Source organism: Delphinus delphis, chromosome 2 (genome assembly GCF_949987515.2).
Source record: "Delphinus delphis chromosome 2, mDelDel1.2, whole genome shotgun sequence".
NCBI lineage: Eukaryota > Metazoa > Chordata > Mammalia > Artiodactyla > Delphinidae > Delphinus > Delphinus delphis.
The window spans coordinates 150,059,783-150,074,544 of record NC_082684.1 but is presented as its reverse complement, the minus strand read 5'-3'; the positions used below and the strand labels follow the sequence as shown (position 1 = coordinate 150,074,544).

The 14,762-nt window shown below is 40.0% G+C and overlaps 1 protein-coding gene across 1 annotated transcript in view; it reads right to left on the bottom strand.

The window, feature by feature from the left end:
* Window positions 1–14,762, bottom strand: part of LOC132420994 (RNA polymerase-associated protein LEO1) — a 49,157-nt gene that overhangs the window by 13,684 nt on the left and 20,711 nt on the right. The window contains exons 5-9 of the mRNA XM_060005961.1: window positions 13,733–13,878; window positions 12,931–13,015; window positions 2,850–2,944; window positions 2,175–2,309; window positions 943–1,078 (exon numbers count right to left, since the gene is read on the bottom strand). Of these exons, the coding sequence (XP_059861944.1) occupies window positions 943–1,078; window positions 2,175–2,309; window positions 2,850–2,944; window positions 12,931–13,015; window positions 13,733–13,878 (597 nt within the window). The remainder of the gene's footprint in view (window positions 1–942; window positions 1,079–2,174; window positions 2,310–2,849; window positions 2,945–12,930; window positions 13,016–13,732; window positions 13,879–14,762) is intronic.

Sequence of the window (14,762 nt, the reverse complement as noted above, 5' to 3'; positions counted from 1 at the left end):
GTGGCGACCAGCCTGAGGAACCTCGTTCATGTCCAGTGGACGGCTGAGGGAGGCGGGTTCTCTTCACCCTGAGACAGACACCTGACTTGCCCAGGCTCCACCGAACTACCATGGTGCTCATATATTCCAGTCTGGGGCCCTCAACCCAGAGAGCTCCCCACAGCTCCTGATGGCAGGATGGGGAGGTTCTGGTGGGGAGGGTCCCTGAGCCCCAAAGCAGAGCCTTCATTCCCTTCCATCTGCCTGGCTTTTAGACATTGGGGTTCACTAGGCGGGGCCAGGGTATGAGAAGTCAGGGGTATTCTGGCGTTTCTTTGATTCCTCATTTAATTGCTTTATTACTGCATACAACTCTAATTCTGTTGCTGGACACTGTTTCATTAAATAGTATGTGGTTGTGCTGAGTATAGAGTAAAAATCACTGTCAGTAGAACAGGGATTAAGAACAAACTAGCTGATTCCTTGTGCATTTCCATGCAAGCTGGGGATGTGAAGGAGGGCTTGGGGCATCTCTCAATGTGGTCCTGGAGTCTTCAAGGTCCCTCCAGCTCCCCTACCTTCAGGAGAAAAGGGGGGAAACTTCTTGTCTATTTATATTCTACCTAGACCAAATCTCTCGAGCATTTCCACTGATTTTTGACATGGACTCTAAACCAGACATAGATGATTTAATCATCCTTGAAATTATCTGTGAAAGTTCAGATTCTTTCAGTCATCTGTTTGCCAAACTCTCAAGACCTGGTGGGAGAGAACCCAAGCCAGGGTTTGTTTTAGGACTATCACCCTATTACCCATTTGCCAAATGCTTAGGAAATGAAACCAGCTCTGTGTTCATGCCAGCTGGAAGGATAAACAGTGGGTCAGTAGGAGATGATGAACAACATTTTAGGAAATGCTATTCTTAATATTCCAAAATTCCAGGATAAGCCTCAGCCAACATACCTTAATCATCTCTGTGCGCTGGCATTCAGGGTCACGACCAGCCATTGGTAAGATTCTAATCTTCTGTGTCTTTGAACATCTATCTGCAAGTGACAGGGTCATCTTTCTATGTGTGGCACTGTCTGTAGAGTGAGGTCTGCAGGAAATGAACAAAAATACCTCATTGTTTAGCAAATACATTTGTGAGCCAGTCATATCAACATCAAAGGAGGCCAGTGACCATTTCCTATTCTCTAGAAAAAAATAGGCAGGGACACAAAACAATATACTAGATGGGGATTCTGAACTTTCTTCATTCTGTGGCTTACTAAAACATTCTTATCTCACAAGTAAAGTGAAGTACGGAAAGCTGGAGTAAAAAAGGTTTGCACAGCACAGTTACCCTCTAGAAGCAGTAAATGGATGGTCTTAAGCAGCACTTACTGAATACTAAGTGCCAAGCACTGTACTTTTATGTTTTACATATTACATGACTTCACTGTCACAGCTCCTCAATGAGATAATTATTACATTTTATATATTAGGAAACTGAGGCAAGGAAAGGTTGAGAAAGTTACACAAGGTCATGCAAGTGGAAATGGGACTCAGATACAGGTCTATCTGATTCCAAAGCCTATAATCTTGACCATTACAATTTTCAAAACTGTAAGTCATAACCAAGAATATTGTGCCCTCTCCAAAGATAAGCATTACCCAAGGAGGATGGTCTGCTTAGAATCAAGAAAAGAAAAACAGGAATGTTTCATTGTAGTGCCTACGCTGCCTAGACAACGGGGATACTCTCGATAGCTGACCTGAGTATCCTGGGCTGCTTGGGGGACACATCCTTGGAGAGGTAATGGATGTAGCAGCCTAAAGAACAAGATGACCTCAGCCCTCACACCCACCAACTCACTGCCTTTCCTCTGATTGCATGCACACTAACAACCTCATTACTGCACTGACCTGCAAGTATTCTTAGGCCTCCTGGCAGTTATAGTAATCACTGGAATTAATAAACTGACATTCTGGTTTACATAACAGTCTCTTGGAAGTTTAGGTAGCATGACCTGGTTCCCTGTGAAACAGCAACTTGACAATACAGCCTTTGAACCTTCAGAGCTGAGAACCAGATCTTGGTCTTTGGGGAACTATACTGCAAGGTTATGCCAATCAGGAGTCAGGCACTTTGAACAACACCTATATTTCACCGCTTTTATTGTAACAAATAGTACGTTGATGAGAGTAATTACCTGAATGTGAGTTTGGTTTTAAAGACGGCTTGTCCCTGTAGACCGGTACCTTGCCTTATAAAAAGGTGGTTGTGATCGCCCTGCAGTGGAGCCTTGTAAACATCAAACACCTCATTGCCTAAATGCAGGGACATGCTGAAAAGAAGGAACACTTCACATGTAAGTCAGAAAGCTTTCACTCTATCATTTTACTTTACTTAAAATGTGATTCAGCTGCTGCTTTCTCTCTTTACACACGATTCAGAAGGAAGGAAAGAATAAAGAAGGCGTGATGTGGAAAACGACCTACACAGAAGTACAACACTCTGTATGTTTATGCTTAGAAGTAAAACATGCTGTGACATTCACTCAGCCTCTACCACCTTCCCAGTGAAGGGCAGTTTTACTAAAGCGTCAATTTGTAAGGAGGGAGGGAAGTTGGTCTAACTTCTCCAGACTACTATGCTGGAGCCAAAGAGGACAGTCACATTTCCGGCCTACTTTTAATGTCTTCCACCAGCCTGTATGACCCTCAACTGCCTATTTATATCTCTCAGGTTTTCTTTGCAATGCCAGGGACTAAACAATGGAAAGTCTTTAATAAGAGGTGTACCCCAAATAAGCTCATATTCCAAAGCTTAATCTCTCCCAGCCACATTCTGGGCATTTCCATACTCTTCAGGCATTTGTGCTCACCTTCCATCGGACCACTTGACTATCCGAGCATTGCTTTCTTTAATTTCATTTCCTTCTTCATCCCGGCGTATCCTCCATCTTATAGTATTTTCTACCTGTTTTAAAACACAAGTGCCTCAGAACACTGTAGCTTGTGCTTCTTCTCTCAAGAGACACAAAATCACAGAATAAACGTGCATAGATAGTGACAGAAAAACAGACACTGAAACCCTCTTGTTTTAATCACCTAGAGATGCTGCATAAAATAACAGGAAAGAAAGTATGCTTAAGTGAATTTCTGAGCTCCCAGTGCTAGAACCAGAGACAGAGCTCAGTGCCAGAGCATCTGAGCAGATGCTAAATCTGTGGTAAACTCCAGAAGTTTTAAGACTCAGTAAGAGCTAGGAGGACAAGAAATAAGGCTTGAGGCCATATGAAATGGCAATTTAGGATTGAGACTCCCTGTATAAACAGGTTCTCTCACAGAGCTAAAACTCCAATAAATGTGGGACTAAAAAACTCTGCCAACTGGCCTAGGGAAGCTCCCCACACATGGGTAAGGAAAAAAAAAGCACCTTATGAAAATAAAAACACCAGGTTTGAGCAGGTTTAGAGTCTAACTTTATGTTAACTTTATGGGGTGGGTCGGGGGTAGGAGGTGGTTTGGGGTTGGGGAGAGGCAGCACCAGGCAGATGTGGAAAATATTCAACGGCTTCCTAAAATGAAAACTACTGTTACTGAAATTGAAAACTCAATGGGGGCTTCCCTGGTGGCACAGTGGTTGAGAATCCGCCTGCCAATGCAGGGGACATGGGTTCAATCCCTGGTCCAGGAAGATCCCACGTGCTACAGAGCAACTAAGCCCATGCACCACAACTACTGAGCATGTACTCTACAGCGCATGAACCACAACTACTGAGCCTGTGTGCCACAACTACTGAAGCCCATGTGCCCTAGTGCCCGTGCTCCTCAACAAGAGAAGCTACCGCAATAAGAAGCCTGTGTACTGCATCAAAGAGTAGCTCCCGCTCTCTGCAACTAGAGAAAGCCCGCATGCAGCAATGAAGACTCAATGCAGCCAAAAATAAAATTAATTAATTTTAAAAAACAAAACAAAACTCAATGGGACTTCCAGGAAAATACAGCACACTAAATCCACATAGTTTATCCCTGCTGCATCCTGGAAACACACTAAAATGACAGTAAAGAATTAAAAAAGGATAAACTCACGAGGATAAAGAAAATGTGAATTAAGATGGCATCAAAGAGAAGCCAACATTTTGAAAACCGATAGATCTAAGCCCAAGCTTCCCTTTGCCTCTGCCCTCATCACTGACCCTAACAGCACCTGCTCCCACTCCCAGTTAAGATTTTCTGGATCTCCTCTGTTAACTGCAACTGTCTTTACAACTGAGTCCTAATGTTTTCCCTCCAGTTTCCCCCTTTACTTCTTTATTCCTCACTATATAAACAAACAACTATGAAGCTGGCTGATTAAAAACTCGATAATATTCATGAATTAAATATTATGTCAAATCTGAGATTTGTTTCCAAATAGTCTGGGTAAGGTGGGGTGGGGAATACAGATGAAACAAGATGTCCAACCTGACAACCACTGAAATGAGAGATGGGTACATGAGATTTTATTATACTGTTCTCATTATATCTGTATATGTTTAAAATTTTCCTGAATAAAGGAAACAAAACGAAATGATCTGTCACAATTCCTGCCTTCCCTCTCATACAAAATAGGTTAGCCACATACAAGTATGAAGACACATATGGGCCATTATCAACTGAGAAGCCACTTTGAAAAATGCTTCCTATTATATAAGGTGATTCAAATAATGATGCTATGAAAGGATAAAACACTCCTAGGTCTTACCCTACTGGGATGAAAGACACATCAAAGTACTTCTAAAGCCAGAGGACCTCATAGAGGTACATAAACTGTACCTGGTTCTTTGCCCATTAAAGATCTAATTATACCACCAACTGACTCTTTAAAAATGGTCAGCCTAGGGCTTCCCTGGTGGTGCAGTGGTTGAGAGTCCGCCTGCCGATGCAGGGGACACAGGTTCATGCCCCAGTCCGGGAAGATCCCACATGCCACGGAGCGGCTGGGCCCGTGAGCCATGGCCGCTGAGCCTGCGTATCTGGAGCCTGTGCTCCGCAACGGGAGAGGCCACAACAGTGAGAGGCCCACATACCAGGGGGAAAAAAAAAAAAAAAAAAAGGTCAGCCTAGTCCCTAGAACGTCACTCAAGAAACCAAGCGTCCATGGTTATTTTCCATCACACACCAAGGTTTTGAAAAACAATCTGGAGAGATTGGTTCCAGATGGTGGAGTAGAAAGACGTACGCTCACTCCTTCTTGCGAGAGCACCAGAATCACAACTAACTGCTGAACCATCATCAACAGGAAGACACTGGAAGTCACCAAAATAGATATCCCACATCCAAAGACAAAGGAGAAACCACAATGAGATGGGAAGAGGGGCGCAATCACAATAAAATCAAATCCCATAACTGCTGGGTGGTTGACTCACAAACTGCAGAACAATTATACCACAGAAGTCCACCCACCGGAGTGAAGGTTCTGAGCCCCACATCAGACTTCCCAACCTGGGGGTCCGGCAACGGGAGGAGGAATTCCCAGATAATCAGACTTTGAAGGCTAGCAGGATTTGACTGCAGGACTTCAACAGGACTGGGGGAAACAAAGACTCCACTCTTGGGGGGCACACTCAAAGCACTGTGCACACTGGGACCCAGGGGAAGGAGCAGTGACCCCACAGGAGACTGAACCAGACCTATCTGCTAGTGTTGGAGGGTCTCCTGCAGAGGCAGGGGGCGCTGTGGCTCACCGCTGGGACAAGGGCACTGGCAGCAGAAGTTCTGGGAAGTACTCCTTGGTGTGTGCCCTCCTGGGGTCTGCCATTAACCCCACCAAAGAGCCCGGGTAGGCCCCAGTGTTGGTTCACCTCAGGCCAAACAACCAACAGGGAGGGAACTCAGCCCCACCCATCAGCAGACAAGCAGACTAAAGTTTTACTGAGCTCTGCCTGTGAGAGCAACACCCAGCTCTACCCACCACCAGTCCCTCCCATCAGGAAGCTTGCACAAGTCTCTTAGACAGCCTCATGCACCAGAGGGCAGACAGCAGAAGCAAGAAGAACTACAATCCTGCAGCTTGTGGAACGAAAACCACATTCACAGAAAGACAAAATGAAAAGGCAGAGGGCTATGTACCAGATGAAGGAACAAAGATCGAGAAGATGCAAGAAATGTTTAACGAAGACCTAGAAGAATTAAAGAACAAATAAACAGAGATGAACAATACAATAACTGAAATGAAAAATACACTAGAAGGAATCAGTAGCAGAATAACTGAGGCAGAAGAATGGATAAGTGACCTGGAAGACAGGATGGTGGAATTCACTGCCATGGAACATAATAAAGAAAGAAGAATGAAAAGAAATGAAGACTGCTTAAGAGATCTCTGGGACAATATTAAACCCATCAACATTCACATTATAGGGGTCCCAGAAGGAGAAGAGAGAGAAAGGACCTGAGAAAATATTTGAAGAGATTATAGTTGAAAATTTCCCTAACATGGGAAAGGAAATAGCCATCCAAGTCCAGGAAGTGCAGAGAGTCCCAGGCAGGATAAACCCAAGGAGAAACACACCGAGACGCATAGTAATCAAATTGGCAAAAATTAAAGACAAAGAAAAATTATTAAAAGCAACAAAGTTAAAGCGACAGATAACATACAAGGGAACTCCCGTAAGGTTAACAGCTGATTTCTCAGCAGAAACTCTGCAAGCCAGAAGGAAGTGGCATGATATATTTAAAGTGATGAAAGGGAAGAACCTACAACCAAGATTACTCTACCCGGCAAGGATCTCGTTCAGATTCAACAGAGAAATCAAAAGCATTACAGACAAGCAAAAGCTCAGAGAATTCAGCACCATCAAACCAGCTTTACAACAAATGCTAAAGGAACATCTCTAAGAGGGAAAAACAAGAGAAGAAAAGGACCTAAAAAAACTAACCCAAAACAATTAAGAAAATGGTAAAAGGAACATACATATCGATAATTACCTTAATTGTGAATGGATTAAATGCTCCAACCAAAAGACACAGGCTTGCTGAATGGATACAAACACAAGACCCATATATATGCTGTCTACAAGAGACCCACTTCAGACCCAGGGACACATACAGACTGACAGTAAGGGGATGGAAAAAGATATTCCATGCAAATGGAAATCAAAAGAAAGCTGGAGGAGCAATACTCATATCAGATAAAATAGACTTTAAAATAAAGAATGTTACCAGAAAAGGAAGGAAGAGAAAAGGAAGGACACTACATAATGATCAAGGGATCAATCCAAGAAGAAGATATAACAATTATAAATATATATGCACCCAACATACGAGCACCTCAATACATAAGGCAACTGCTAACAGCTATAAAAGAGGAAATTGACAGTAACACAATAATAGGGGGGACTTTAACACCTCACTTACACCAATGGGCAGATCATCCAAACAGAAAATTGATAAGGAAACACAAGCTGTAAATGACACAACAGACCAGATAGATTTAATTGGTATTTATAGGACATTCCATCTAAAAACAACAGATTACACTTTCTTCTCAAGTGTATGTGGAACATTCTACAGGAGAGATCACATCTTGGGTCACAAATCAAGCCTCGGTAAATTTAAGAAAACTGAAATCATATAAAGCATCTTTTCCGAGCACAACGCTATGAGGTTAGAAATCAATTACAGGGGAAAAAAACATAAAAAACACAAACACATGGAGGCTAAACAATACGTTACTAAATAACCAAAAGATCACTGAAGAAATCAAAGAGGAAATCAAAAAATACCTAGACACAAATGACAACAAAAACACAACAATCCAAAATCTATGGGATTCAGCAAAAACAGTTCTAAGAGGAAAGTTTATAGCAATTCAATCCTACCTCAAGAAACAAGAAAACTCTCAAATAAACAATCTAACTTTACACCTAAAGGAACTAGAGAAAGAATAAACAAAACCCAAAGTTAGCAGAAGGAAAGAAATCATAAAGATCACATCAGAAATAAATGAAAAAGAAATGAAGGAAACGATAGCAAAGATCAATAAAACTAAAAGCTGGTTCTCTGAAAAGATAAACAAAATTGATAAACCATTAGCCAGACTCATCAAGAAAAAAGGGAAGGGCTTCCCTGGTGGCGCAGTGGTTGGGAGTCCGCCTGCCGATGCAGGGGACACGGGTTTGTGCCCCGGTCCGGGAGGATCCCACATGCCGCGGCACGGCTGGGCCCGTGAGCCATGGCCGCTGAGCCTGCGCGTCCGGAGCCTGTGCTCCGCAACGGGAGAGGCCACAACAGTGAGAGGCCCACGTACCGCAAAAAAAAAAAAAAAAAAAAAGAAAAAGGGAAAAGACTCACATCAATAGAATTAGAAATGAAAAAGGAGAAGTAACAACTGACACTGCAGAAATACAAAGGATCATGAGAGATTACTACAAGCAACTATATGCCAATAAAATGGACAACCTGGAAGAAAAGGACAAATTCTTAGAAAGGTATAATCTTCCAAGACTGAACCAGGAAGAAATAGAAAATATGAACAGACCAATCACAAGCACAGAAATTGAAACTGTGATTAAAAATCTTCCAGCAAACCAAAGTCCAGGACCAGATGGCTTCACAGGTGAATTCTATCAAACACTTAGAGAGGGGCTAACACCCATCCTTTTCAAACTCTTCCAAAAAATTGCAGAGGAAGGAACACTCCCAAACTCATTCTACAAGGCCACCAACCCTGATACCAAAAGCAAAGATACTACAAAAAAAGAAAATTACAGACCAATATCACTGATGAATATAGATGCAAAAATCCTCAACAAAATACTAGTAAACAGAATCCAACAACACATTAAAAGGATCATACACCATGATCAAGTGGGATTTATCCCAGGGATGCAAGGATTCTTCAATATATGCAAATCAACCAATGTGATATGCCATATTCACAAATTGAAGAAGAAAAACCATATGATCACCTCAATAGATGCAGAAAAAGCTTTTGACAAAATTAAACATCCATTTATGCTAAAAACTGTTCAGAAAGTGGGCACGTAGGGAACCTACCACAACATAATAAAGGCCATGTATGACAAACCCACAGCAAACATCATTCTCAATGGTGAAAAACTGAAAGCATTGTCTCTAAGATCAGGAACGAGACAAGGATGTCCACTCTTGTCACTATTATTCAACACAGTTTTGGTAGCCATGGCAATGAGAGAAGAAAAAGAAATAAAAGGAATACAAATTGGAAAAGAAGTAAAACTGTCACTGTTTGCAGATGACATGATACTATACACAGAGAATCCTAAAGATGCCACCAGAAAACTACTAGAGCTAATCAATGAATTTGGTAAAGTTGCAGGATACAAAATTAATGCACAGAAATCTCTTGCATTCCTATACACTGACAATGAAAGATCTGAAAGAGAAATTAAGGAAACAATTCCATTCACCACTGCAACAAAAAGAATAAAATACCTAGGAATGAACCTACCTAAGGAGGTAAAAGACCTGTACTCAGAAAACTATAAGACACTGATGAAAGAAATCAAAGATGACCCAAATAGATGAAGAAGATATACCATGTTCTTGGATTGGAAGAATCAATACTATGAAAAGGACTATACTACCCAAAGCTATCTACAGATTCAATGCAATCCCTATCAAATTACCAATGGCATTTTTTACAGAACTAGAACAAAAAACATTAAAATTTGTATGGAGACACAAAACACCCTGAATAGCCAAAGCAATCTTGAGGGGAAGAAAACGGAGCTGGAGGAATCAGACTCCCTGACTTCACACTATACTACAAAGCTACAGTAATCAAGACAAAATGGTACTGGCTCAAAAACAGAAATATAGATCAATGGAACAGGTTAGAAAGCCCAGAGATAAACCCACACACCTATGGTCAACTAATCTATGATAAAGGAGGCAAGGATATACAATGGAGAAAAGACAGTCTCTTCAATAAGTGGTGCTGGTGAAACTGGACAGCTACATGTAAAAGAATGAAATTAGAACACTCCCTAACACCACACACAAAAATAAACTCAAAATGGATTCGAGATCTAAATGTAAGATCAGATACTATAAAACTCTTAGAGGAAAACATAGGCAGATCATTCTATGACATAAATCACAGCAAGATCCTTTTTGACCCACCTCCTAGAGAAATGGAAATAAAAACAAAAATAAACAAATGGGACCTAATGAAACCTAAAAGCTTTTGCACAGCAAAGGAAACTATAAACAAGATGAAAAGACAACGCTCAGAATGGGAGAAAATATTTGCAAATGAATCAACAGACAAAGGATTAATCTCCAAAATATATAAACAGCTCAATATTAAAAAAACAAACAACCTAATCAAAAAAATGGGCAGAAGACCTAAATAGACCTTTCTCTAAAGAAGACATACAGATGGCCAAGAGGCACATGAAAAGCTGCTCAACATCACTGATTATTAGAGAAATGCAAATCAAAACTACAGTGAGGTATCACCTCACACTGGTTAGAATGGGCATCATCAGAAAATCTACAAACAACAAATGCTGGACAGGGTGTGGAGAAAAGGGAACTCTCTTGCACTGTTGGTGGGAATGTAAATTGATACAGCCACTATGGAGAACAGTATGGAAGTTCCTTAAAAAACTAAAAGTAGAATTACCATATGACCCAGCAATCCCACTACTGGGAAAAGAGAAAAGCATAATTCAAAAAGACACATGCACCCCAGTGTTCATTACAGCACTATTTACAACAGCCAGGTCATGGAAGGAACCTAAATGTCCATCAACAGATGAATGGATAAAGAAGACGAATGGTACATATATACAATGGAATATTACTCAGCCATAAAAAGGAACGAAACTGGGTCATTTGTAGAGATGTGGATGGACCTAGAGACTGTCATACAGAGTGAAGTAAGTCAGAAAGAGAAAAACAAATATAGTATATTAACACATATATGTGGAATCTAGAAAAATGGTACAGATGAACCAGTTTCCAAGGCATAAATAAAGACAATGATGTAGAGAACAAACATATGGACACCAAGGGGGGAAAGCATAGGGGCGGGGTGGAAGGGGAGGATGAATTGGGAGATTGGGATTGACGACATATATACACTAATATGTATAAAATAGATAACTAATAAGAACCTGCTGTATAAAAAATAAATAAAATTTTTTAAAATAAAAAAGTCTGTTATACACTGACATTGTGTACTCTAAGCACCAAGGTTTTAGAGTAAACTACTTATTTCTAAACTCTGATGCCTACACTACAGTCTGATTTACATGGTCTTAAAATACAGATACATTGACACTTGCTGATGTATCATGACAGAACGTGAGGGGAAAATGCAAAAATCAAAAAAAGTACACAAATAAGGCACTATCACATTAATTTATATAAATGGTGAGAAAGAAAGGCAACAGAATAATGCCAGAGGTACTAAAACAGGCTTGAAAAATTCACAGTGCTCAGCTTAAATCAACAGATACACATGCTCTGAGGAAAGATATTAAGAGATAACCTAATGGAGACCAGGGTGGGGTTTGGGGTGGGGAAGCAAGGGGAAGAACAGCAAAACCTCAAAAACAGTCTAAGTACTATTCTTATTAATTGTCTGACCTTGACCAAGTTAATGGTGCCTGTTTATCTCCATTTTTTCATTTGATTTGCATTTCCATTAAGAGGGAGGAGTAATGACATTTCACTGAAAAGCTTTGGAAGCCCATGGATTTTAGGGACACCATCATATATCAAGGTTCTTTAGGTGCTTGTGGATCTATCACACTTGAAGATACGGAATTACTCTAAAATTTCAGCCCCTGAATTCAAAGAATGCCAGACTGCCACTTCTTAATATTTTAACACCATGTACAACATCCACCAGGAAAAAAAAAAAAAAAGTATTTACAGGAAATCCTTCAGATTTAAGAATTTTAAATGCATAGCTCCAATTTCAGTATCATGAGTTCAACTGGTTCCTGGTTTTTGTTTTTTAATTAATTAATTTATTTATCTATGTTTGGCTGCATTGGGTCTCCATTGCTGCACATGGGCTTTCTCTAGTGCAGCAAGCTGGGGCTACTCTTCATTGCAGTGCGTGGGCTTCTCATTGCGGTGGCTTCTCTTGGTGCAGAGCACGGGCTCTAGGTGTGTGGGCTTCAGTAGTTGTGGCACGTGGGCTCAGTAGTTGTGGCTCAAGGGCTCTAAAGCACAGGCTCAGTAGTTGTGACGCACAGGCTTAGTTGCTCCACGTCATGTGGGATCCTCCCAGACCAGGGATCGAACCCATTTCCCCTGCATTCTCAGGCAGATTCTTAATCACTGCCCCACCAGGGAAGTCCCAACTGCTCCTTGTTTTTTGCTACAACTCAGCTCTAAAGCATCTGCTTAAACTTACATCCTCCTTGGTTAAAGGAAGATTAGAGGCCGTCCTTGGATAGAGGTAACCAGATAGTACAAGGTATCAAAGAGAAGCATTAGGAATTTAGTACAATAAAAATCTCTTCTAATAGTGAACAAGAACAATCGGAAGAATACAAAGACAGCCATATGGTAAAGTGTTAGGTACAAGAGATAAATTCTCCTTTTGTATCTGATTTGTTTATCCATAGATCAAAGAGCCTAAAGAAATTCCCCTTGCAGGAATTTGTTAGAACTTAACCCACAGTACGTATGGCGATAGCTGCTCTAAACACCAAACCCCAGTACAACTTACTCTGAGGAAAGTAGCTAATAACTTTTTTAAAGCATCAAAAAAGTTTAACACTGAGAAAAGTAACAGAAAAGTGACACCTTATACAGAGAAAAAGCTACGTATTTTCTTTCTAAAGATATTCTGAAAAGGTAGATAATTTGTTTGTTGATAAAACAAGAAACATAAAAAATCATTTTCAAAAGCTCAAGTCCCAAGTTAATATTCCCAGGTTTTACTTTATAAAAGAAAAAAAAAGCACAGAATAGTACCTTTAATTTTAACCTGGTTCTACCTTCTTCATCCAGCATTTCCTCATCTTCAAATTCATCTTCATAATATTGAGGATCAAAAGGTCTACAAATTGTTTTTAAAATAAACTATTAATCACATTTTGTAAGAAATATCACTACTGTTATATAATGCAACTCTAAAAAATCACAATAATTAAAAATCATAATGGTCAACTATAAGGAAGCATTCAAATTACTGTACCTTCTTGAAATTTGGTGTTAATACATATTGCTTGAAATAAAGTGCAAGCAAGGCTAAATATTCAAACTATTCTTATTCTTATATGTCTTCCGAAGAGTAGACCACACATACTCTAGCTTTCCACATCATTTTGCTTAGGGAAAAAATTTTAAATTACACAAGAGCTTGCATGTTACTTAGTGAATAATACCCATCAACACTGTTTAACCGTCCAAAACCATTAGTTTTTCTAGATCCACAATGACTGCTACAGTAGACATTGGCAGCTTCTCTAGCAAACTTCACCACTCTCAGTTCCAGCTTTTTCAGGGATCCATTAGTCAGAAACAACCAAAGACTTGTGGTGTCTGTTAATTCATAAGAAATACCAGACTGCTAAAAACAATTACAAGCATTAAAAGTCTCCTTTACCAATAGTCCATACTTTTTCTATCACAGTATATACTTGATTTATTTTTTCAGAGCTACATAACCAGTTTTCCATTTTGTGATTAGTCAACTCATACAAAATAAGAAAAATATCAACATTCTACATATCTCTATCCAACATTAAAAAACACTATTAACTGATCCCCTTACCTGGGCTCTACACTGAGAAAGTTGGGCAGCTTAACAAAATACAAGTCATTTCCTAAATCAGTGTTTACTTTGGGTATTTCTACTTCTATTCTGGTCTCAGGAATTGGCTCCTCTTCCTGTTGATCCTGAGGCAATCCATTTTCATCCTAGTGAAAGAGTCACAGAATTTTAGATCTTGATGGGACCTTAGAGGTGGTCTAGCTCAACTTCCACACTTTAATTGCTTAGGCAGATAAGAAGTATAATGAGACATGACTTTAGGGTTAACATCCATCCCTACCAACCAACTCCCCAAAAACCTCATGCAAAACAAGATCTGTTTGAAGGCATCAATATAAGAAAATATCTCTTTTGTGATAAATCTACCTTCCACATATTCACTGATAGAAGTGTGAAATTAATCAGCACTTCAATATGAAGTCACTCTATCAATTAAAATCAGAAGATTATCAACAAAACACAAAAAACATTTAAACCAATGGTTCTCAATTCACAGGTCCTTGCAGTCTAGTAGTCTCTTAAGGTACGGCGCTAACCTCATGCTGGGCAGTTCTTTTTCTTTCTTTCTTTCTTTCTTTTTCTTATCCATTTTTTCCCAGTGATAACATCTTGCAAAACTATAGTGCAATATCACAACCAGGAGACTGACCCTGATACAGGCAGACACAGGACATTTCCATCACCACAAAGATTCATGCTGCCCTTTTACAGCCACATCCACTTCCCTCTTGCCCTCATCCCTCCTTAATCTCCATTAATCTCTTCTCCATTTCTACAATTCTGTCATTTCAAGAATGTTATATAAGTGAATTCATACAGTATGTAACCTTTTGGGACTGGCTTTTTCTCACTCAGCGTAATTCCCTGGAACTTCATCCAAGTTGCTAACGTATATCAATAGTTAAATCCTTTTCGTTGCTCAGTAGTATTCCGTGGATGGATGTGCCATGGCAGTTATTTCTAATCCTTCTTATAACCAAGTGTTCCCTAATTAACTGAGAATGTCATCTGTCTGTTGTATTTTCATACT